This window comes from Alligator mississippiensis, chromosome 2 (assembly GCF_030867095.1).
Source record: "Alligator mississippiensis isolate rAllMis1 chromosome 2, rAllMis1, whole genome shotgun sequence".
NCBI classification, from domain to species: domain Eukaryota; kingdom Metazoa; phylum Chordata; order Crocodylia; family Alligatoridae; genus Alligator; species Alligator mississippiensis.
This window is the reverse complement of record NC_081825.1, coordinates 287499655-287524354: the sequence shown is the minus strand read 5'-3', so window position 1 is coordinate 287524354 and position 24700 is coordinate 287499655. Positions and strand designations below refer to the sequence as shown.

At 42.0% G+C, this 24700-nt stretch overlaps 1 protein-coding gene across 3 annotated transcripts in view; it reads right to left on the bottom strand.

Moving 5' to 3' along the window:
* Positions 1-24700, bottom strand: part of KIF26A (kinesin family member 26A) — a 142075-nt gene that overhangs the window by 45681 nt on the left and 71694 nt on the right. For all 3 annotated transcript variants that reach the window (XM_059723278.1, XM_059723279.1, XM_059723281.1), the window contains one exon: positions 415-598. In XM_059723278.1, the coding sequence (XP_059579261.1) occupies positions 415-598 (184 nt within the window). The remainder of the gene's footprint in view (positions 1-414; positions 599-24700) is intronic.

Below are 24700 nucleotides of genomic sequence, written 5' to 3'. Positions count from 1 at the left end.
TCTTGGAAATGATCCTGTTATCCACAACAAAGATACACTACCAGCAAGAATTGTTCAAGCTTCTCTGCACAGTCTCTGGCCAGTATAGTAACCCTGTCCACAACTGCCACTCTTTGCTTTAGATGTGAGATCCATGTGACAGCCCATCTGCTCTCTCACCAGCAGCAATATCAACTGGCTTTTATGAAGCTGACACTGGAATCTGGACTGAGATGCCAAACACATTTACATGGGTCACCTGAGACACTTCCCAAGTCAGATAAGAACAACTTGAACCCATATTTAAACTGGTGTGCAAGGCTCTGTATTCTGGTATCATTCCACTAAGTCCACTGCAGCCTGCTCTACGTTGCAAGCTTACAGCTCTTCTCAAGTGATCTAGAAAACTGTCAAGAGATGGAGATGTGGTATTACCTTTCCAATGCCAGGGTTGTCCTTGATTTTTGACACAGCTCTCAGAAGGCATGGTGGTGCTGGGGGAGGACATAACTGCAGTATGCCACTAAAATTGGTAGCATAGATAGAGAAGTCATGGGAGTGTGGCAGGGGCGGGTGGTACTTCTTTCTCTTTGAGGACAGGTTAAGCTTCTGTGCTGCTCTGTATAAAATAATATCAAGAAAGGACAATGTTACTATGTGCTAAATACAATCTGGACCACTAAAACAGATGTTCGTTGTCATCACCGCCCATTTAACAAATCAAGTCATTTCATTCTAATCAGATTTCATAAGGACACACCATCAGGAGACTAATAGAAGGAAATATGGGTAGAAATAAGGCTGGCAAGATATTCAGTTAATTCTTCCCCCAACAGAGTTTCAATTATAGTCTAACTTTTTTTTTTTTTCCCCCAACAGCTTGGCAGCTGAGCCAAGACTGCCAAAATCTCATTGACATCATAAAAGCTAAAATCATCCCCTTGTCACTAGCAGGACCAGATGGGCTTTGCTGGTGATAACATTTATGAAAGTGATGTTTTGTATTCTAACAAGTTACCCAACGCAGAGAAATGACATTCCCATACACCACAAATCAACTGAGCGCAGAACTCCCCATTGTTGGCTGCAATGAAAACTGTTAGATAACAGAGAATCCCTTCAAGACAGATTGGGTTTTTTTCCCCCCCTTAATTCCATTCTTCCACATTAAAAGGAAAATCTGTTAGAGACATGCTTTAATGTTCTAAATGATAGTGATCCTGCTTTTGAAATGTAGAATTTCAAAACACAGAAGATGAAGAAAAAATTTAAAACGTACAATTAAAATTGTGACTTTGTTCTTTGTGAATAAGAATGGGATTAGAACCAAGGTTTCTGCTAATCTGTGATGACTGCACCAAACGGAATATCAAGAAACAAAAATAAAAACCAGGCTCTGCAAATACCCACAGACAGTCAGAAAAATCACCCTGTACACTTCAGCAGGAGAGAATATATATTCATGTGCATATTCTAAATGCTTCAGGGGTGAAATCTCAGTTTGTTTGAAAGCAATATGAGTTTTGCCACAGACTTCAGCAGAACCATGATTCTACCTGGGGACTTCTGCTCTTTCTGAATATTCAGGAAAGGCATTTTTGGACAGTTTATACACAAATGAAACATGAAACATCTTGAATAAAAAGTGTGGGCTCCAATCCAAAGTCCATCAATGCACAGCACATTGAAACACAGGCTGCAAAATGCCAAGAGAAGCTAAATTTGACGCATTTTCGTGACCATCTATAGTGCTATTAAGATTAAAATAAGCACAGATTCAAAATGTGACAGTGCTGAGCTTTGGGTTTATCTTACTGACATTCCACCGTAGTCAATGGGAGCTCTGAAGCTGGACCATTCCTCTGGTTTGGGCCCATAATACAGAAGCTTTTCACTCTAGATGCAACATCCTATGACTGTATGAGTGTTACATACTTTACACTTGTATGCGACCTTTTACCCAGGCATCTCAAAGCATTTAACAAGTGTTAGGCCTGCCAACCTGCCTGTGAAGTTAGGAAGATTAAATCTGGTGTTAATTTGGGAAAGCACAGAGAATTTAAGGGACAGATTTTATCCAGAACTTTACCAGAGGCTGGAACAACTCTCATACAATCAAAGTTAAACAGCAAGTCAATAGCAAAATCAGGATTCAGAACCCAGGTCTCCAAATCCCCATATTCTGTAGCTCCAGTGCAGCTTCTATTGTTCAAGTCTTGGTTGGCTGTGCATGTGACTTGTGTCACTAAAATCCCATTCACCTCTGAAAACGCACATCTAAATTCATATAAGATGAGAAACAAACAGGTTGTACCACTTCACATCAGTGGCTCTATTCAGCATAATTTATTTAACAATATTTAACAGTATTTGTTAAATACAGTAGATGGTTGTACTGTAGTACTCTCACTGTAGTACTCTAGTCAGCATTGCTTTTTATATCCAATTAGTAGCTGTAGTTACTAAAAATACACATTTAATCATCTTGTTGACAAATATAGAAGATCACATTTACTTCTTTGTTTTCATGCAATGATCCACTGCTGAAATGCTAAAAACAGATCTGAAAAAAAAAACCCTCTTCAAAGTACAATCAAGATGCACATGAAATCCTGATGAAATAATTATTGTTTCAATAAGGTACACCGCAGGATTCCCCTGGGCAACCTATGTGAAGGAGGACAAGTTACATTTCAGACAGGTTACCTCGCAGTGGCGCGCACACTGTACATCTCCAGCTGGGACAGCAGCACACCTTAGCTCGGACCCTTAAGTGTCCGAGTACTGATACAACAGGCTCTTAGGAAGACAATGCATGACACGTCAGGAATTTTGGCAAGAGGACCTCTCAAGTCCACAGGGGGGTGACAGCAGATTGGAAAAGAGCATGAACTTGGAGAGCTTTTGCAGAAGATAATAGGAATTACCATATAGCGAGCAACAGCCAATTGCAGTACTAATTATTTTAAGTGTTTATACAGGATATTTTCCCAATATAAGTGTTTATACAGGGTATTTTCACAGTATTGATGTGGTTGTACACAAGAATCACCTTGCCCAACACAGAAATGCTTCTCCTAGCTCCTGACTTAGCTTTTGCTTTTCCTGACCCCAACCTCAAATCTTCCCTAGAACTAGGCACTGGCTCCCTGACCCCTGGTTTCTGATCTCGGTCCAATCTGGATTACATCTCTTGTATTTCTCCTCAGCCTTCCTAGAATTTAGTCGCCTTGGCCTCAGTCCTCCAACCTGGACTCCAGCTTGGTGCTCTGGTAATCTGCACTTCCACATTGCTGACTTTGGGGTTTACCCATAGACCTGGTTGCCTTCGTTCCAGCCAAACCCTCACAGGCTCTCTTTAATCTCATGTTGCACTTTTCAGATGCAATTTATGCCTGCAAAATTACTGAGACTCATGCAAAAGGAGAGATCTAGCTTTTGAAGGCTGCATCCTGTCTTTATCTACTGAGGCACAACTGTCTACTGAATAAAGTACAGGGATGGAAATTAGAAGAAATGAATTCTTAGTTTCTCCAGTGAGTTGTGGTGTAACCTTTGGTGAACTGCTCTGACTCCCCCCTTAACAAAATAGGGACAAAGATGTAAGTACTCTTTGTGCTATGATATCTCTGGATGCAATATTACATAAAGGCAAAGTATTGTAATGATCTATTTTACTGATGCGAGGAGTTTTACTGTAAAATGATACTCACACACTACCCCCATCTATTTCCAACAACTTGCATTGCTTCTGTAGTCCTCTAACAAGAATTCTTGCAATGGAACTAAGCCGTGGACTCTGCTCTCAGGCCTCGCTCTCCTTCTAATTAAAGCATCTGAGACAGTGGTGTATATTATTTTTCCCCCTAGCTGTGAGATCTACTGCCTGCATTTTGCTTAACTCTTTTCATCTTTAATAGAAGTTGTCTTTTAAGATACTCTGGAGAGTTCTTTCCTCATAGCTAGGTGTCATGGTAGAAAATAAAACTAATATATGGTACATGCAGGAGTACTCAAATATCAAGTGACAAGGGACAGTCTCTAACCTGCTCTTTCCTCCACACAATTTAAAAGATTTCTAAGTTTTCTGCCAAGTACAGACAACACTAGCAGGCAAAAGCCTGGGAAGATCAATTAGCTAATGCTCAGCACCTGGGGAACATGTCCGCACAATAAGTGCATCAACCAACCATATCCATTAAAAGAAATGCACATTGCACCCATGAAGTTAACATGTCATTTCAGGTATCTAAGCTGTATAATCAAAGCTCTGCACCAAGCCTTTAAGTTTATATTACCCTTAAACATTAAAGCTATTTAAAGTAAACACTGTAAGTACTATCAATACGATGTATCCCTACTCCACAAAAAGCAACCTAGAATGGTGGCTTTATGCAAGGTCTGTCATTTGAATTTTCTTAAGTGTTCTGCAAATATTTATCAAGCTTCAGAAAAATGTAAAGAAAGTACTGTCATATATCTCATGTAAATGGGTAATCTGAGGCAAGGCAAGTTTAAGTGACATGACCATGGTTGCAGAGCAAATCAATGGCAGTCAAAAACAGAACTCTGGATTATGGACTCTTGTAGCTGATTTTTGTCAGCGTTGATTCATTACTAAAGACATACCTCAGTACTAATCATGACATCTTTTTTTAGGCAGAGCTTTATCATTCTGTTTTCAAGTTATTTTTATTCTACCTCCGCACATTATTATTTGTTCCATGGTAATTTCTACAGACCATGGTAATAGTAACAAGACCCAAGAAAAAATTGGTCCAGATCTTAAGTAAATCATATTATGAGATCTTCATATCCAGGGTTTGGTTTGGCCAGTATTGATATTTACAGAGAGACTTTGACCTGGCTTCTGAACTCACTATGAAGCTTGCAGAGTTGTGGATAAAGGACTCTGTTACTATCTTCACAATGACAATACCCGCTTGGCCTTTCCCAATTCCCATCTAGAAATGCCAGTGCCCACAAAGCGATCACAACCAGTTTAACAACTTCTTCCCACTACAACCCAACTTGAAAGGAAGCACTAGGAAAAGTCACAGAACTTGTCATTGTATCTGCAGTTCCAGTTATTGTTTCCTTAATTGCTTGTCAATAGAGACAACGAATAGACGGATGTCCTACAATACACCCTCTAGCAGCCTGCCCTGAACTTCCTGCAGCGCATAATATAAACTTTGTTGGCATTATTACCATGATTATTGCTATAAGTTTAGACCCACAAATCAAATACTAGGATATGAAGCACAATACCACTACGCTTGCTCAAGGGAAAAAAACAACAAACAAAATAAAACAAAACAGGGCATCGATTTCAATTAAAAGATCAGACACAGAAAACAACGGTTTGTACTACTGGGCCCATCTTCCTATAACAATTTTAAACAGGACTCCAAAAATGCCTACTAGCTAACTGTGAGGCAAGGATTTCTTACAGTGATATCTTTTATTGGACCAACTATGTAGCTGGGATAAAGTTAGGCAAGCTTTCGAATGTAAAACATTCTTCGTCAGGTCTCCAATTATAGGAAGCTGTGGAAGAATGTCTTGCATTCAAAATCTTGTCTAACATTATCCCAACTACATGGTTGGTCCAATAAAAGATACCACCCTAAGAAATCTTTGCCTCTAACATAATTTCTGGACCGTCATGGCTACAACATTATTCTTACACTCCAGTTAATTGACAGTTACCAAATTCAAGACAGCCTCCATGGGCTCCTACATCAGGCTTTTTCTAGGGACAGAGCTACAAAAAACGTTAAACAAGAATCTGGATTCTCCAAAGTTTTGGGATCTCCCTCTCTTCCCCGTTTTGCATCTCACTCTCATAAATACTTGACTGCCTCCCTCCCTTGAATATGTGCGCCAAAGCAGCCCAGGTGTATTAGTTTTAGTAAATCTTTGCCACTTTCTCCAGTGGAGAATCTGGCCCTGGAATATTACACCTCCATGAGACTGCCAGCCCAGGCAGTCACCAGCAATTGTACCCTCCGTGTGCTAAGTATCAGCAGGATTCAGAAGACTCTTTCATCCCAATTCCCTCCAGCTGTGGGGCCTGCATCCAGATGATCCTTGCTTAATAACAAGTCCAATGTATGTCACTTAATGCTTACAATTATGTTCCATACATCCAAGCTACTGCCTGAGTGTTAACATATTAATCCATGCAACAGCAGGATGAGGTGTTTCAGCCTTCAGACCAAGAGCCATCTTACCTATTGGTGAACAACGAGACAGTTGTCTGGATGGAGATCTCATGGGTTCTAGTCCTGTGCTCTGCTCTCTAGATCAATACAGGCCAACCCCTTTGGCAGGCATGCCACAAATTAGCCCTGCACCACCCACAAGTGCCACTCCAATCTCCTTTCTCTGCTCTATCTGCTGCCTGTTTCCTCCCCAGTCTGTCATGTGCCACCACAGACTGTCCATGATATGTATGTAAACCAGGGGTGGGCAATTATTTTGGGCAGAGGTCCGCTTACTGAGTTTTGGCAAGCCATCAAGGGCTGCATGGCAGGAAGCCAGGAGCAGATACATATTAATTTTCTAAATATTTTAGGAGCCCCACGGGCTGGATAGAATGGCCCAGCGGGCTACATCTGGCCCGCGGGCCGCATTTTGCCCACCCTGATGTAAACTGTAGACATCATCATTGACTGACAGACCACACTGACCAGTTATGAATAATATGTACTTAACCTGGTATATAATCAATAAGCTTGCATTTAAATCACAAACCATAGCCTGGGAAATTAGAATAAGAATCTGTTTACCAAGCCACTAATACTAGACTAGGTCAAGAACAAATAACTGCTGTTTGGAAAAGTGTGCAACAGCAGCCAAAAGTAACAACTGGTGTTTTGCGCTTCCAGAGGAGTTGAACATAGACAGCCAGAATTCTACCACAAGAATAATGTGCGTCTGTTAACCTGTTGTACGTTATAACTGGCCTACTTAGCAAAGTAAAAGCACTAGAACATGGCAAGTCGCATTCCCAGATGGTGAGGTAAACGAGTAAGAAGTCCTCTCTCCCACAATTGTACTTTTCACAAGGACACAGACCCCTGCTACCTGGCATCCTTTAAGTCCACAGGAAAACGAGTTCAGTTCAGTTCCTAAAGACTCAGTAAAACAAAAACAAAAAAATGAATAACCCCAATCAGAATATTTATTAGAATACTCCACATACAAATATTGGGTGTCAAGAAGGGGAATCTGGGGGAAGACCTCAGCAAATTCAAGACAATCTGCTGCCAGCCTGCTACCACTTTCTTCCTCCCTCCTGCATCTCCCCCAGCTGGCATAGGCGAGAATCTGTACTGTGCTTTTGCAGGGAGCTAGATAAGCATACAGACAAGTGCACATTCTTATGCTTTGGGGTGTAATCAATAAAAGGTTGGGTTATAGACCTGTCACTTGCCTCTTTATCTGACTTAGGTGGTAGTAATGCTTTACCTGCCACGAGAGAATACAGGATCACTGGGAAATGTGACTGTATCTTGATTTGGTATACAAAAAGAGTAATCAGTAAGGGAATTGTAACTGTCCCTGAATTCTTTGTCTAAGCTTGCAAAGAAGTCCTGATCATAGACAGGCTGTGGTCTTGTCTCTCAAAAGACCAAATGGTACCAAGTTTTTGGTAGCACCTGTGGCAGGTGCTGCAGATTGGCCACCCCTTCTCTAGACCATGTCGTCTCTCTTGTTTGTATAGTTAATCAATGGGAGTAAAGCTTTTCTCATACTATAATCTCCAGGCAGGCAAGGCACCCAAACACTTGCTTATTTGGCCTGTCAGTCAAGCATTGCCAGGAAGAACAAGCAATTAGTGTTGGTGACTGCCCTTGCTCAGCTGAGTATTCGCTATTTCACAACGAGCAAAATCAAAAGGTGGCATTTTTATAAGGGCTTCCATTACTGCAGTTTGATCAAGATTTATAAAATGTCAAAACATATTACTCATAGCTGATGTTTTGCAGAAGAACTCTCCAGCATAAGAGTAAGTCCATGCCCTGCCTCTTAGGTGAAGTAGGATAATCCTGCATTTCAGGTTTAAATTTCACTCTCTGAGTTTGAGCTGCAGCCCTCTTCATTTTCTGGTGCCATCAGGGACATTTTGAGTAATTCTAGAAACAAAGCTGGGATTTCTGTACTTAGATCTAGGATAGCAATAGGCAGCTGTTCTTCATATATTTTCCTAATCAAAAATGATGGGCCAAATTCTCAGCTGCACTAAGTATAACACAAAAAGCAAATGTTATGCTCCCCCAAGGCCTCAGTCAACAGAAGTCCAAAGCAGTCCCCTAAGTTGCTATCAAATCAGAGCTGTCCAGCTTCCAAGCAGCCAGGGGCTACACACCCCATGAGCCACAGAAGGGAGACCCACAGCCCTTCTTGGACTCTCCCCTGCACCACACACCTACAACATGCTCCCACTGCACCGTGTGGCCGTGACCCTCACCCCCACCATACCACAAGCACCCACTCAACCCTCCCCACTCCAAACTCCACCATGTGCCCATGCAAGTACTCCCAAACCTTCCCCCCGCATGCATCATGTGCCCCAGACTGACCCTCAGCTCCCCTCAGTTGGACAGCCCTGTTGTACATATGACGCTATCTTCACCCAACCCAAGAAATCCCTTGTGCCATGAGCAAACTTTGGTTACTGCTTTATGACAGCTTTATGGCTGCGGAGCATTGGCACTATATGATTCATGTTTCATAGTAGCAACTAGTAAAGCACTAGAATGGGTTAGTAAAGCACTGGAACAGGTTACCCAGAGAGGCTGCAGAATCTCCAGTCTCCTTGGAGGTTTTTAAGACCTGCTTACACAAAGCCTTGATATGATATAGTTGGGGACAGTCCTGCTTTAAGCAGGAGTTAGACTAGATGACTCCTGAGGTCCCTTCCAATCCAAATTTTCTGTGATTCTATGACGGTTGCTGGGGCTTGCCTCCTACCTTTACTAACTCTGCTCACTGATGATGTAAAACAAACTACAAGCTGACAAATACGTTGCAGTACTTCCATACTCACTCAATGATTGCACCCTAACAAACTGCTGAAAACCTACATACGTTAATCTTAATGTAAGCAGTTCTGTCAACGCCCAATATCAAAATGTGTCAGCTCTTGAGCTATACACAACATAGATCGCTACACACAGAAAATGTAGTTACCTCAAAACCAACAATACTACCTCACCCTATTGAATGAACAAACCAAGCTAAAGCAGGCAGAACTTCATCCACATTAGACAAAAACATTAGGTTTTATTGCCCAGCCTTTACTAGACATAGCATCGTGAAACAGTATGGTTCAGGAAACAGAACTTTACTCACATTTGTATTCCAAAAAGAAGAGGACTAGATATTTTTAAACTAGAAAGTAATGAAAGAGAAACAATTGCACTAACTAGCCATTCATTATTGAAGTAATTATATAAACAGAGCACTTAACATTAGCCCTGCAATCCCAGTTCCTTGTACACAGAAAGAAGATAGTGCAAAGAAAACTTCTCCGGCAATAGGTTATTTGTTAATGAAGATACTAAATTCTATGTTATTTATCCAAAACAGCTGGGTATAAAAAGCAATGGTATTTTCACTGGCTGATTGGTTCAACTCACCAATGGGGGGAAAAAGGAGGCAAGACACAATGGGAGAAGCAAAGGTCGCTGCTAAGAGAAGCTCCACTGTGCTACTCACCATTGACGGACAAAAAAAATGAAATAAATGGACTGGTCTAAACCAGTGCTTCCATGCTTCTATCCCCCCATCTCCCCACACCCCTCCAGCCTGGATAAAAGTCCACATGTTTTAACATAGGGCCTACTTTACTGAACAAAATCCAATGCTGTTTGCCCCTGTTGCTACCCTGCTCCCACCTGTCTCTCTCTTCGCCATAAACAGTTCAAAATAGATGATTACCTCACACCTGCAAGCATCTCAATGGACCCATCCAAAATTTACGCTGATTTTACCTCTGATTTTTCATCCAAGTGCTGGCATTTATACTGCCCAGAAAACAAGTTCTCAAAGGGACATTTACTTATTCCTCATATGTGCCAGTTCAATAGGCACTGACAGCATTAAACGATGCAGTGGAAGTCATGGAAGTGCAAAAGTGCCGACCACACACAAACTTTTTTTTAAATGAAGGGGGGACTTGGAGGACCTGGTGTTGCTGTGATTAATTTAATCCAAAGTAGAAGGCAAGGTGGACTAACACAGCTAACTACCTGTCTCTAAGCCAAAGTAGTTCTGAAAAGGTTCTTCACAAATGCGTAATGGACTGAAATTGTACCATCAAATTTAAAACATGACTTAGCAGGGAACTGTAATACTCCTGTTCTCCTGTCACTATATGTAGCCTAGAAAGAGCTATTATGAATGAGAGGTATTGAAAGATTTTGGACCCAAAATTCCTTGATTCAACTCCAGCAAAGACAGGCATTTTCCATACTGAAAAAGCACTTAGCACATTAGTGAAATGTATCTACCACTGCAATGTATTGCAAAAGAAGTTACCTTTGGCAATCATCTCCAATGCATTGCTAAGTGGGCATTATTGTTTGAAGCACTGTATCGGGGTGCACTACTAAGTCTGAAGAGTTGCTAAAAAGAAACTATATATGCTCTACGTTACACTTAAGACCATTTGGGGATTTATTCTCTTTGCAGTCGATTTCATTATTAGCACTTAAAATGGGTTCATTTTATGCTACTCAGCTTCCTTTAAATTATTTCCCTTCAATGAGTATTAATCTTGAACTTCCACTGGGCTTCAGCAAAACCTGCACAGGGAATGCAGGGCTCAGATTCAGTGCCATTCCACACCTGGAATACCCGCTGGGCTTCTGCAGAAGGAACCACACTGAAACTATGCTGATGGTGTATTCTTTTGTGGCGAGGCTATGTTGTCATCATGAATTATAGTAAGTGCTGTTTATCTACTATGCTATGACTAAAGGTATTTGAAATACATCTCTCCCTTTTGGGGAACATTAACAAGGGCAAACAAAGCAGCCTACATAGTACAGTGTTGCTTAAGAGTCTGCCTGCTTTGCAGTTTACACAGTGCATGTGATAAAATATCCAGTAATTCAAACTACAGCTCAACAATGAGAACCAAACATCCAAGTAAGGTGGATTTCATTGTGCCAACTGTGGAGTCTGTCAGTCAGAATAAGGCATTACAATAGTTAAATATATAATTGCATATAAGAGTCTGAAAGTCACCAATAAAGTTAAAAGAAACAGGTGCAAACTGTCAAATTACAGCTGCTGGAAAGTCCTGATTATCATTTTACCTATGGAATGCTTCCTTCTGACTGCAGCAAAACCACTGCAGCTGCCACTGCTGCTAAGCTAGGACTGGGGAAACCTAAGAAACAGGAATCAAAGAAAGGGCTGAAGTTCAGGAGTTAAAAACTCAACAAAATGAAAATTCAAAGCAGACGGGAAAGAACAAGCAGCTCTTTTTAGGGGGAGAAAAAATGCTCCTCAAAGTCAGTTCAGGGGGATGGGAGAAGGGTTGTGGATAGCAGGGAAGAAAAATATATGTAGTCATTAGGTAACAAATAAATGGTGTTCAGCAGGGAAGCAAAAGCAGGGCAATCAAGCTCAAAATAAAAAGAGAAGAGTCAGAAAATACAAAAAGCCCCCAATCACGTGGGGAAAAAATGAAACAAGGAAAGGCAAAGAGAGGAAGAATAAGGTCAAATATCCACAGGACTGGAGCCAAGATTCCTTGCAGATGCCTCGGGCTCTGCCCATTTAAAAAACTGCACACATTCCAACCCTTGTGCTTCACACTGTCTCCAAAATGCCCATGCTGTCCAGTCGCATCATGCCATCCACTGTAAACTCAAGCTCAGGATCTTGGGTTCTCCCTCGCACATATTTATGAGATGTTTTGATTTCAACTGATTCAACCTAGCTCTCCCTCCCATGTCTCATGAATGTTTCAAAACATACAGCCAGCAGCAAGGTTAGCAACTACGGCTGTAGCTAATGGGTTTGGACTGCCCTAGCCTGCAGCAGCTCCGCGAGTCACTGCTTCTCACTGCAGCCAGCATCTTGTGCTCCACAAACCTGGGTTTTCTTTAGCCAGGCTGCTCTGCATTCAGCAGCTGAAAGTCAAACCTCATCTCCTGATGGGCTAGCCGCAAGGTAAAAGGTCCTATAAGAAAAGCAGATGGCCATGAAGATGGTAAGTGTTTGGTTGAGTACAAATCCCATATTTGTGATATCATAGGGTGAAACAAAAACAATCACAGGACATTTGTTGTTGCTTCCAGAGTACTTATATGTCCTCAATGGGCAAACCGTGCACTTACTGCATGATTTTTTAAAGCTTTCTGCCAGGCATAATGGCTCTAATTTTAACAGCCTGATTCTTCTTCCTTTGCTCCCTCTAGAATCCTCACTCTCTTCCTGAAAGCAACTGAAGTGTTTCACATACTGTTCTTCAACAGTTTTATCACTGACATTTGAAGCCTTAGAACAGCAGTGCCTAGACCTCCCATTTACAACCACTAAATTCCCTAACCCAGCAGGAGACACTGGGAAAGCCCCAGGGAGCATTCCTCCCCACTTCCACCTCCTAGGAGAGCAAACATAGCACTGCTTCCAGGCCCAATCCATACAACCAGCAGAGACTCGTGGCATGAACACCAGCATGCCGAAAAAAGTGGGCCCTGATCCCATCTGTGTGATCCCTTCCCCCATCCAGGTCCTTTGAAACAAGTATTGTTTTCATTTTATTTTTGTTTATATATACATTTTTTCCCAGCATACAGGGCTCTGCTGCCTGCTCTCCTGACCTGCGTATCCTTGCATTCACCAAAGCCTGGCGCTCTCCCCTCGACTTGGTTCCAGCTGCTGCCTTTCCCCCGCTTTCAGTGCCCCCACCTGGCCAACCTAAGGGCTACAATGCTGGCACTGATCTCCCCCGTTGCACTGCTTTGCCATTTCTAGCTTACCCCTCCTTTCCATCTTACATCTGCATCTCCCTTACAGCTAAGCCGCCTTCTCCTCTGTCCTTACTTTTCTCTTATTTCCCTGCTTTTCATGCCCGGCAGGCTCTCTCCCTAGGTCTCCCCATGATCCCCTTTCCTCATCCTGAGTGACTCCATTTTCCACGTTGATGACCCTTCTGATCCCACTGGCCCTATGCGCTTCTTGTTAACCTTGATCAATGGCTCAGACTCGACTCCCCTATTCAGCATCACAGCCATGCTCCACACTGTTCTCTTCCTAGTCTCTCTGAGCTCCCCGTCTCTGACCACCATTTGCTCTCCTCTGACATTGCGCATTCTCCCCCTCCCCCATCTAATCACTCGGTCCTTTTCTGATCTCCAGTCTATTAACCTCCCTGACTTCCCTGCTGCTCCCCTCGTCTCAGCTCCCTTCTGCTGATGCCACAGACTCTACCTTCACTTTCCTCCTGACGGCTGCAACTTCTCCACACCCTCCCTTTCCTGAAGCACTGTCCTGCAAATGGTCTTTTGTTTGCCATGTCGCTCTCTTGACTCTTCATAGGCAAGCTCTCAGAGGAGAGAAATCAGGTTTCATATATGCTTTTAAAGCACTACACAAATGCATGTTGTTATAGTAGCGGTAATATCAATAATGATGTTTAGCTTTTCAAGGCTTCCTGGATCTGAAGGTTCAGAGAGTCAATTCTGCCTTAAGGAGCAAAGCCTGCTTGTTTTTCTAGTTCAGATTTGTTACAATATTCCCCCTCCTGAGTTAACATTAAACAGAATACAAGGAAAACATCCATTGTTTTGTTCCTTCTTAATTACATATAACGTTATGCAGCCACAGCAACTAGGAAAACTTAAGCTTGCTTAGAATGGTATGAAATACTGTACAATTCCACATTTCCTGCTCCAGCCTATTGCCATTTCCCCACACCTGCGTAACACTGTGCCACATATGTCTATTCTCATCATCAGCAAGCAGTTCCTCGATAGGTGGATTACAGTCCACCAGGAAACACAGGAGTCATCAGAGAGTCCAAGCCAATCTGAGAGCCACATCTTTGACTGCAGACATGGCATATAGTTCCTGGAAGAAGGAATGGGTCCTGGTAAGGTCAGGTCACAGCTCCTTCCCTTTGCCTGTCTTGTCTCTCTGCCTCCATAACGAGGCAAGTTTGCTCAAGTTTGTTCATGAATTACCTTATTGTGCCTCCTGGTGCCACTGGGGGCGATCTGGTGCTCAGTTCAGTGCTCGACTCTTAAAGTATCATTGCTAATATCACAATCTTCAGATTGGCCTTCAAGGTGTCTTTGAATCTCTTCTGCTGCCACCTCTAAGATAGTGACCATCAGCGAGCTGGTAGTATAGGACCCGTTTTGGGAGCCAGTTGTCAGGAATCCTTATAATGTGTCCTGCCCAACTGACATGTCAGATTACTCCATAGGGGTAGCCAGCAACTACATCCCAATAGGCACAGAGTGGCCTGAGCAAGACTGGAAGAGTCCCGAGCTTGGCCATAAAGCCAAGAAAGCTCCCTCTGTTTTCATAACTCCATGAAGTCCTATCCAATCAGTCCAAGTTCTCACCAAGACGAAAAGGATGCCAAGAAGGGGAACGCCCTCCCATATCAGAAGGCAGAGCCAATAGACTGTGGGGAGAAATCTGCTCCACCCCAGAGGATTTTCAGGGACGGTGGAAGGGAAGGGAACAGAAGGGATTTAAAGATATAAAAGGACACTCAGGCACTGTCATTGACAGAGCTGGGCATTTAATCTATCACCCAGGTAGATGCTAACCCTCTCCCCAGCTAGTTCACATAGCTGGGACAGGCTCAAGACCCTATGCAAACCTGTGGTACAATCTCCAAAGTGGTCTTCCAAGGACATGGCAGCTCCACACAACTCCCTATGGAAAGCTGTGGCTTTAGACACTATCATCTGGTCCTATGCTCAAGCACCAGCTTGCCAAGCAGGTATAAGCATTGCTGTGCATTAACATTAAAGAAGATGATCCGCCTCCAAACAATAAATAAGCAGTAACAAAAGTGGCAAGAACATTGTTTGAGGTTTAATGAGAATGGGCTGCAGTTCCAACTAGTAATTGAGGATCATTAATATCAATCAGTCATTACACTCCTGAAAATGGCTCTGTTCCTAGCTTGTTCTGGCTACTACATTGCAATATAAACATGGAATATACATGGGCATGAGGGTATATCCAGTGGGACAGTGTCAATTGGGACATGTTGGTCTTTTCTGGATAATTAATTCAGATTTTAAATTTTTCCAGCATGTGAAGAGAAAGTGTATAAATTCTTTGGTATGGATTTTGTTTAATGAGGAGGTTGAAAGCAACTGACTGTTGTGTTTGCCTTCCTGGAATTCACTACTGTTAGCTTAGCAGTGTGAAAGACTTCTGTTTCAGACTCGCAAACTAGCCAGAACGAACACTAGTCAGCACTGAGACATCTAACTCGGTATCTGACAAGTCACAAATTCCTTTCACCTTCTTTTGAACTATTTACTCATACCCCAGTTATCTACTTTATCTGTCAAACAGATTTAAAATTATGTGAACTCTGCACAAAACCATGACACCAGTGAAACCTACCAGGTCACAAAGTAAAAGTTTACAGCAATTAAATACAGAAAACTGATGAACTATGATATGCACTCAGTGGAAAAAATAATGTATTTAAACAGGTCTGAGAATTAGAATGACAGACTGGCATGATTTAGCCACAAATACTTTTACACAACAACTTTAAAAATGTATGGTTCGTTTTGGCTGTTCTCTTTTTTTCCCCTCCATTAAATTCTGAAAGTACTGATAGTCACCGAGTAATCAGGTTTAACAGGTTAATATATGCCTCAAGTATTCTTACATCATAATCTTCTTTCATGGAATTTGCATCACTGTCATACTGAACTACTGATTTTAGGTTGATGCTTTTAACATGTTTCTATGGTTACTTTCCAAGGTCACATCATAGAAGCTTGAACAGCAGTTCAGAGACAAAAGGCAGTTTGCATTCTGTGCTGTATTAAATAATTTATGAAAAGTTAAGGCATCCTCATGGAAAAAAATATAATAAAAATACATGGGTCCTGAGGTCTGTTTTCTAACAGATATCATAAAACACTACAAATAAGCCATGTCTCCCTAGAAGCCTTCATGACTTAGAACATTTTAACTTGTTCATATGGCACAAAATGCTAAGCAATAAGTTCTGACTTTAGATCCACATGTGCAAGACTATGGGAACTGCATAGATGAATGGCAGAATACAGAAACTTTAAAATTTGCTGCAAATGACTTTAGCTTATAAATCCAACACCACCTAGGGCTGTGGAAAGTATTTTAACTAAAAATGTGAAAATAAACAGCAAAATTTGAAGCCAGCAATAGTCTTTATTATTTCCATCGGATTTTCACCCAAAGCCACACAGTTTTCTTTCCATAATCATTGTCTCTGTCCCCAAAACATTCCAAATTGAGATTACTGTAATGAAAGCTTGTACACAAAATATCTGAAGCGCTGAACCTACTGCTACACTAGATCACAGTTTATTGGAACTAATTGAAGTGTCTGAGGCTTGGAAGAAAAACACATTAGTCATTTAGTGGTTGTGTTAATATTGCTATGCCTTTCTTGCAGTTTCATTAGATACAGATTGCTTCAATACCCTAATCATATGCTCAGTCACAGAACAATCAGTATACCGAGTACTGACAAGCTGTCCCACCATGCCTAAAGCTGATAAGGTGTCTGCTCTATGAGTAACCTCAATTATTGACTGTATTTTATGGTCAATCTAATGACCAAATGCTTATCAGCGAACCATCAGGTGCCTGTAATAGGATAGTGACCCTTGGTTTATATGTACCATTACTGCTCATTACTGAATAATTAGATTCTTTAATCCACAACTCACAAGCATTAAAATATGATTGAGTATTGAGAATCTACAAAGCGCCTAAGTTTATTTTTAAATAAAATGCATTCAGTTCCAATACCCAGTCTGTTTTATGTTCTTCATAAGCAAAGCGATTGATGAATTTAAAAAAAAAAAAAAAGTTTTCTGTTTTTTTCCAAGTAAAAAGCACACCACGTTTAATCTCTTATGCCACGTGTATAAATAGACACAGCTTTCTTGCAGACTCAACAGAATACAGTCAACAGAAAAATAATGAGCCTACTTCACCACTGCTTTACTCCAGTTTTATAAATTTAAATGGGTGTATACCAGTGAACTGGGACCTCAGTGTAACACTTTCAAATGCACCTAAGTAATCCAACTAATTTAAGCTACTTGGAAGCCTGCAAGTATTACCTGAGATCTCCAAGTCTTGCTTCAGTCACCAAGTAAACAGGATAACTGGACAGACACCTGATTAACTTCAAGGAGGAAATGGACTTGTCTATACTACTTCAAGACTACGCGAGGAAGTGCCGTTGGGGAGCATGCCAGACCGGCTCTTGCAGTCTCTCTCCCAGAACTGGCGCACCTTACTCCAGTGCTGGCTGATTGCCAGTAAACTAAACTCACGCCCAGAAGAACAGTAAGCTAAACTCACGCCCAGTAGTGCCCTGCAATACCTATATCACATCCATTTCAGGAGTTAGCATGCAGGCTCCTGAGGCAATACAGCTATGCTCAATGGGTGCCAGGATGCACCAACTGCTGATAGTTTTCCTTTTTAAAAAAAGATATGTATGTGCTATATTGATATACTGAAAAAGATATATATATGCTAATATATAGATGCAATATATTTATAGTGGTAAACACAGTCTCATGACCAAATGGCAAGTATACAAACTCCTTGCAAAAGTATGGAATATGATAAGAGGCATCTATTATAACAAGAAAAAAGAAAGCCTCTCTCACAAGCTAGTTTGGAAAGAGGAAAAGAAGCACTGACAAGATTAAAACTTCAGAAGAGTTTCTTAACATGTTGCTATTTCTCCACTCATCATGTGCTACAGTTTTAAGCCCCCAGAGCTCCTTACTAACCATCCTGACGGACAGCTTGCTCCAGTCATACATAAGTCTTGCCTTCCTGCTTCAGAACTGGCGACAAATGTTTTCCTTAAAATACAGGCTCCCCAACAAGGCATACAGATGTCACCGCCACAAATTGTCACAAGTCACCAAAAGGCACAAATAGCAGATTAATGGTGATAGCTTCAATTTTTAAGAGGCTCGATTTCTCTCTCTCTCTCAAGGGAGTGGTGTTTTTCCTTTTGGCAAATAGGCAATTAACCTCTTCCCCTAAGTGCATTTTCATTCTTACCCTCCTCCTCTCTCCCATTTCCCTTCCTGCTCTTCAGGCAACAGTGCTCCCTCTCCCTTGGGTGCTCCACTAACAAAAGAGTCTTAAACTTATCATCACCTTATACTACCAACAAACCATTTTTTTTATTCTGAAACATTGGTAAGGAGTGCAAGAGCAACAGGTCTGGGCCAAATCAATAGTACTATGGGTCAGATCCAGTCTGGTAAACGAGGTACCTAAATGGCAGATTTTGGTGGACTTGAGGTTTCTGCTGCCAGATCCAGACTTACCATCCAGGTACTTCCACTTAGGTGTGGCAAGATACAAAACGTAGACACTTTGACCAAGGAGGGCGATCCATGTCTACAGGGTTCGGCACCTACGTTCAGTGAACGGAAAGACCTAGGTGCGTCCCAAGGATTATCCAGATCACCCAGCTGCTCAGCAAGGAGGGGACTACAGCCAGCACACAGAGGGAGCATCTGAACTCCCCTCCCACTCTTCCTCCAATCTTAGGTGCCCAACTCAGGGCCTGGCTCAGTTACCTCCACCCAGCTTAAAATCCAGACACTTAAACTGAGGCTTCTACACATAGTGATGTGCCCCAGTTTGAGCAACTAGGCGTGGAGCTCCTTCCCAAGCTCCACTGTTGTCCAGGTACAATGCAGAACCATGTCTAATCCATGCCTATGGCCCTGGGAGGGGGAGGCAGGTGCAATCTCATCACATGCCTAACACACACCTACAGCATTAGTTAGTAAAACGCACAGAAGCCACAGTCGTTTTCATGCAAGCACTTGACCAGAGGAGTAGGTGGTGGCGACACAGCCTGTCTTTTACATAACCAGCCTCCCAGGATGTGGGAAACCTGAAGTTTAGGCCTTCTTCAGTCTGAGGTGATCCAAACCTAGCCCTCCCATTTCTCAGGCATGAATCCTAGAAAGCTGGGCCACTGTGCAGGCAAGTGCTTACCAGTCACGGGGACATAAGACCCAGCAAACGGGAGCCTGACGCTGCAGCCTAGTAGTTAGGGCATTTAGATGAACAACCTGAGTTCTGTTCCATACTCCCTGAACTGTTTATGCGTCTTCCATTAGACAGACATTGGATAATAGCAGAAATAATCCTGAGAAGACAGCCCAGAAGCCAGGGATCTATCTTATTTTATGATTTCATTCTGCTTGCATACTTGCTTCTACTCTTTTTTTTTTACATTTAATTTTGGGTACTGAACACTTCCACTTTAGACACTTTGCATTTCAGGCTAATGAATAAACTACCACAGTAAAAACACAAGTAGAACATAATTAAGCTTGAAGAAACTGAGCAAGCCATTAAAATGAGAAAGAGCTCTTTATTTAACGTGCAGATTGTCTGCAGTATCCTTAACTAAATAACAACTAGATAAATACATTCTGTGCCAGGGGTGTCTAAAATGATTTTCATTTTGAATCCTGAGTACACCTTATGACTAGGTAAGTATTGTGCGGCAGAACTTTATTATTCTTCCCCCTTCTAAGGATATGATCCCTTGTTTACCAGCTTCAGAGCAACTAATGAAAATGAGGTGACAAACAAGAGGTTACAGTTTTGAACAAAGAGCAAATAATGAGAGCAAAAAAACAGATGCCAAGGTGTGGCAACAACCAGCGACTGAAAGGAGAACCTGCAGCATTCAGAGATGCAGCTTTTAATGTAAGGGCAGTTAGCATTATTTATTTGCATTTTGATAGCCCTGCTCACTAACCAAGCCCCACTATGACAGCCATTGTACAAATACAGTCTAATAAACAGTCCCTGGCCCAAAGTACACATCTAAATAACAATGACAGACATATGGGAAGGGGAGGGTAGGAGATGCAAGTAGGGTGAATGATGTGATGGCAGCAAACGGCCGTAACTCTTCTTACATTTTGTCCAGAAAAGGGCAGTTTATTTGAGACAGGAATAGCTAAAGAAAAAGATAAAAGGAAGGGAGATGCAGTAATAAAGGAAGGGTCTCAGGGAACAAGGCAGGGAATAGTAAGAAGGGAAAGGAAGGGAAGAAAGCTAGTGTAAAAGATAGGGGGTGGGCAGGGGGGCATATGAAATGAAGACATTGTGAGGGCAGACCAGCACCAGCCTGATGGCCAGTTAAAATTGTAAAAAATATTCAGGTGATATCATGACCTGCAATCTCTGATTCCACTGTTCCTGCCAACTTCACTCTCCAACGGAAAAAAGGAGCCATCTAAAGGACACATAGTTTGAGCGGTAACAGGGGAATCCATTTATCCTTGGCACCTGTGAAGGTATCTCCCCTGGCCAGACCTGGGACTAAGGCATACTGGTGAGAAGCACCAGCCCCAGCTCAATCTCATTTTATACCCATTTCCCAGTCCAACAATACCTGCTTAAACTGCTTCTCAAGTAGCTTTCAATTCCCAGAGCCCATTTTTCATTTTTGTGACACTTTGCAATAATTTTAACCTACTTCTTTTAATAAAATTTTTTTTTTTCAAATACGGCTTTTCAATCTTTGCTTTTACTTAAAACAGATTTTCATTAAGACCTGGGTTTTGGTAAATAGGAAATTTCAGAAGTCATGTTATTAAATACGTAGGGCCAGATTCCTTTCCATCTCTTGGCCATCTCAACCGACTTTAGAGCTCAAGTGTGATTCTATTCCACCTTGTTCAAGGTCCTAAAGATCCTTTAGTGCAGAGTTAGCAACCTATGGCCCCCGCAGGCTGGATCCAGCTGGCAGACATGGGGCTTCAGCAACAGGACAAAGCTCAGCTGCAGGTGGGTTCTAGCACTCTCCCACCCACCCTCCTCTGACCCAACGTGGATCTTTCCAACCTGCGGCCAGAAAAAGTTGGCTGCCACTTCATTAATGCACGTATTTTTGTAACATGCTATTTAAAGGGTCCAATAGTGGAGTCATTAAAAAGCAGCAAGGAGGAGGAGAATGCACCTGCCTTTCATATTAACAGTCTTTCAGGGATTTGGAAGAGGTGGAACAGAATCTGGAACTTACTGAAAATACCAGAGAAATATCGCAAAAATAAATATTTAAATAAAACACTTAGATGAGTGTTCATTATTTAGAAAGTTTTGCTTTCATTAGACTATTTTTCAACTATATACACACACTTCTGAAACACTTAGTGGTAATACATTTAAGGGCCCATTTTTGATGGTGCCAAGTGCCCCATGACCTGTTCCCAAATACCAACACAGTCGGGGGGGGGGGGGAAATGAGCTCGGCACTTCCAAGGCTCTCGTCTGCAAAGAGAGTTGTTTTGTTTTTTATACCATAAAGACATAGAGAAGTAGGGCTAGAAGGGACCTCCAGAGGCCATTTAGTCCAACCTGCTGCTTGAGGCAGGATCAGCCCTATCCAAACTACCCTATACAAACCATAATATATATAATTTGCAAAAAAAGTCAACCTGCTCAGTTATCAAGTTAAAAAGAGAACAGAAAGGATTTTCCCAGATAACAAACAGCATAATTAATCACTATTACAATCTTTTACCCAGAATTTATCTGCCAAAGCTGTAAAACTTTGAGGACAAAGATGAATTCACAGAAAGTATTTAGGGCTGGATCTAAAGTGCACAGATGTCAATGGAAGTCTGTCCACCGATTTCAAAAGATTTTGAATCGGGCCTGCTGCAATAATTGATGAGGATCTTCCACAACAGAAGAAAAAAGAACTGTTAAACAGAAAAGGCTGTTACTTCCTTCTACCCTTTACTATTATTTCAGACATTTGTTTACAGTGAAGTTATAACCCTGAACTTGCATGACTTTCACAGATTAGTTTCACTTAAAACAACTACAGTCGAGATGTTGCAAAAGGGCATAAGAAAAAGACACAATATGATGTTCCACCTATGTTATTAGCAAGTTTTACCAGTCTAAAAAACTCTTCTTAATGCCATTTGGAGATGCATCTTTTCTAACACTAGGTTACAAGATCTGTTTTCAGCAGGAAAGAGTTTGAAAAGCAGCAAAGCTCTAAAAGTCTGCTGTCATTTTTTTCAATTTGAACTTACCACCTACTTGATAGCTTGGTCCATTTACTTAATATCAATAATTAAAGCACCAGCTTTTCGCAAAATTAAGTTTAAAAAACTGTTTTCATGATAAGCTCTCACTGTGAGAATTCTATCATTTTTTTTCCTAGCAATTTTCTCAAAGCATGCCTTGAAATGTAAGGTTTTAATGCAAGAACCAATTTTGTTACCAATCATGGCAAAAAATGCTGTTAAAATGTCCATGTTATTTCACTACATAACAATCTAAATAAAAGCTATTTTTCAATTTTCCCAAATAAAATCTGACCCGATGAAAACATGATTTCCCCATTTTGGACTGATGAAAAGAAAATATCTCAATGTGGATGCAAATTTTTCTTCTGCTGCTCATGAGCAAAGGTTGCGTAAGCACTATCTGTTTCTAGAAGGAAGGGTTGCTCCTTCTGTTACATCTTGTACAATCAGCTACTGCAGGTGCACAAAACCAAACCAGCATCTGATTTTACAAGACAGTACATGTAAACATCTTGGAGAATACAACTGAGCCCATCATGCACAAAAGGTCTAACACAGATAGAGACAACACTGGCTCTGGGCTAATTAACAGTCCACAAGAGAAGAACATTTTAGTGCTTCTTTAGAGGGAAGGCGTCTGAAAAGAAGTGTAACCCGGCTTACCTTCTACACATTTGACTCTGGTTATGTTCTGTAATGGTAACTTTGTGTACTCCTTATCTGCATAGCCTGGTTAGTATGCATGCTTGAGGGCTACTCTCACCTATTTCCACTGTTTGTGGGGTTGGGTTATACTGTTTGAGGTTAAAGTGTGCAATTATAAAGAGCAGGTGGATCAGATTTTGTGTCCACCAGCCCTCTCTTCCGAAGCTGTGAAGTTTGTAGGCATGTAAATGTTGCTAATGCAAAGTTATGCAATGGTCACTAAAAGATCAGCCCTCGCTGCGAGACGTACAGGTTAGGAGTAGGATGTCCCTCAGTGTTAGGGCAAAGCATAACGATGATGAGCAGAGAGATTTTAAACAAGTCACTTGCTGGATGGTTGTAATCAGCTCCTCAGAGTGAAAGTGCTTCTCATCACGGGAACCTATAGCGGGCTTAGATGAAAGCCTGCAACTCACTATCGTTAAAAGAGCTGAAAAAAATCCTTGACCCTACCACTGATGTAGGGCAAAGTCTAAAAGAGGTGGGGCTGCTTATGAACTTGAAAATGACCACAAGAGGAAGAACGGTGCCAAACCCTGGCCATGCAGAGGAGTGACAGAGACCCCAGCAGCACAAAGGAGTGATGGCAGCAGCAGCACAAAAAAAGAGGCAGTGACCACTGGAGGCCACAGCCAGAGCAGTGCTCCCTATCATACCCTAGTACCATCCTCTAGCAGCCAAAATGGCACACCCCAGTATCCTAGCTGCTCTACCCAACATCAGTAGCAGCAACTCCCATGCAGGCCTCCCTACTAGGGCTGTGCGAACCTTCGGTCCCCAATTCGATTCAGCCCGATTCAGTGGCCGAATCTCCTAATCCAAATCAAATCAGGAGACCCTTTAATCTCTCTCAATCAAATTAGAACCCTCTGAATCAATACGGAAAGAGTCGGAGATTCGGCCATATACACAGCTTCAAATGTTTTTTCTACATACTTCAAGGTAGCACGCAGCTCGTGAATGCTGAGATGGTGGGGAGGATGGTGTGTCCCACAGGAGCGCAGGGGGGTCCCCAGCATGCTCAGCAGCAGACCCAGAAGTGGTCTGGAAATAATTCTGGTCCACTTCTGGGATCGCCACTGAGCACGTGCCCGGGGGGGGCGGGGGGGCCTCTGCACTCCTATGGGACACTCCATCTTCCCCACCTTCGCAGTGTTCACGAGCTGCATGCTACCTTGAGGTATGTAGAAAAAACATTTAAAGCTGTGTCTATGGACAAATTGGTGATTCTCTGAATCAGCATCAAATCTTCAGATTCGGATTCGGCTGAATCAAATTGGGGACAGTGATCCAAATCAACTATTTGGATCACTGTCCCCAATTTCAGGCCAAATCCGAATCGAATACAGCCCATTTCACACACCCCTACTCCCTACCCAGCACTGATTATTTTGGCTAGCATAGCTGATAGAGCTACAACAGGGGTAGAGATTCAACCTTAAGTGGGTCTCCTTTCCCAACTGACTGGGCTAGGTGGTAGCTCTCCAAGTTGGTTTGCCGGTGACTGTGATATGTTTTAAGTTATAGTTAAGTTTTAGTAGTTGGGTTTTTTTCATTAAGGTGTGTGTTTGCTCCCCTTTTCCCTTGTAATAAACCCTGTTTTAATTGAACATTTGTTTGCAGGTGGGGAACTTTGTTCATATTTCTGAGTAGTGGCTCGAGCTAAATTTGCAAAGTTAGTGGTT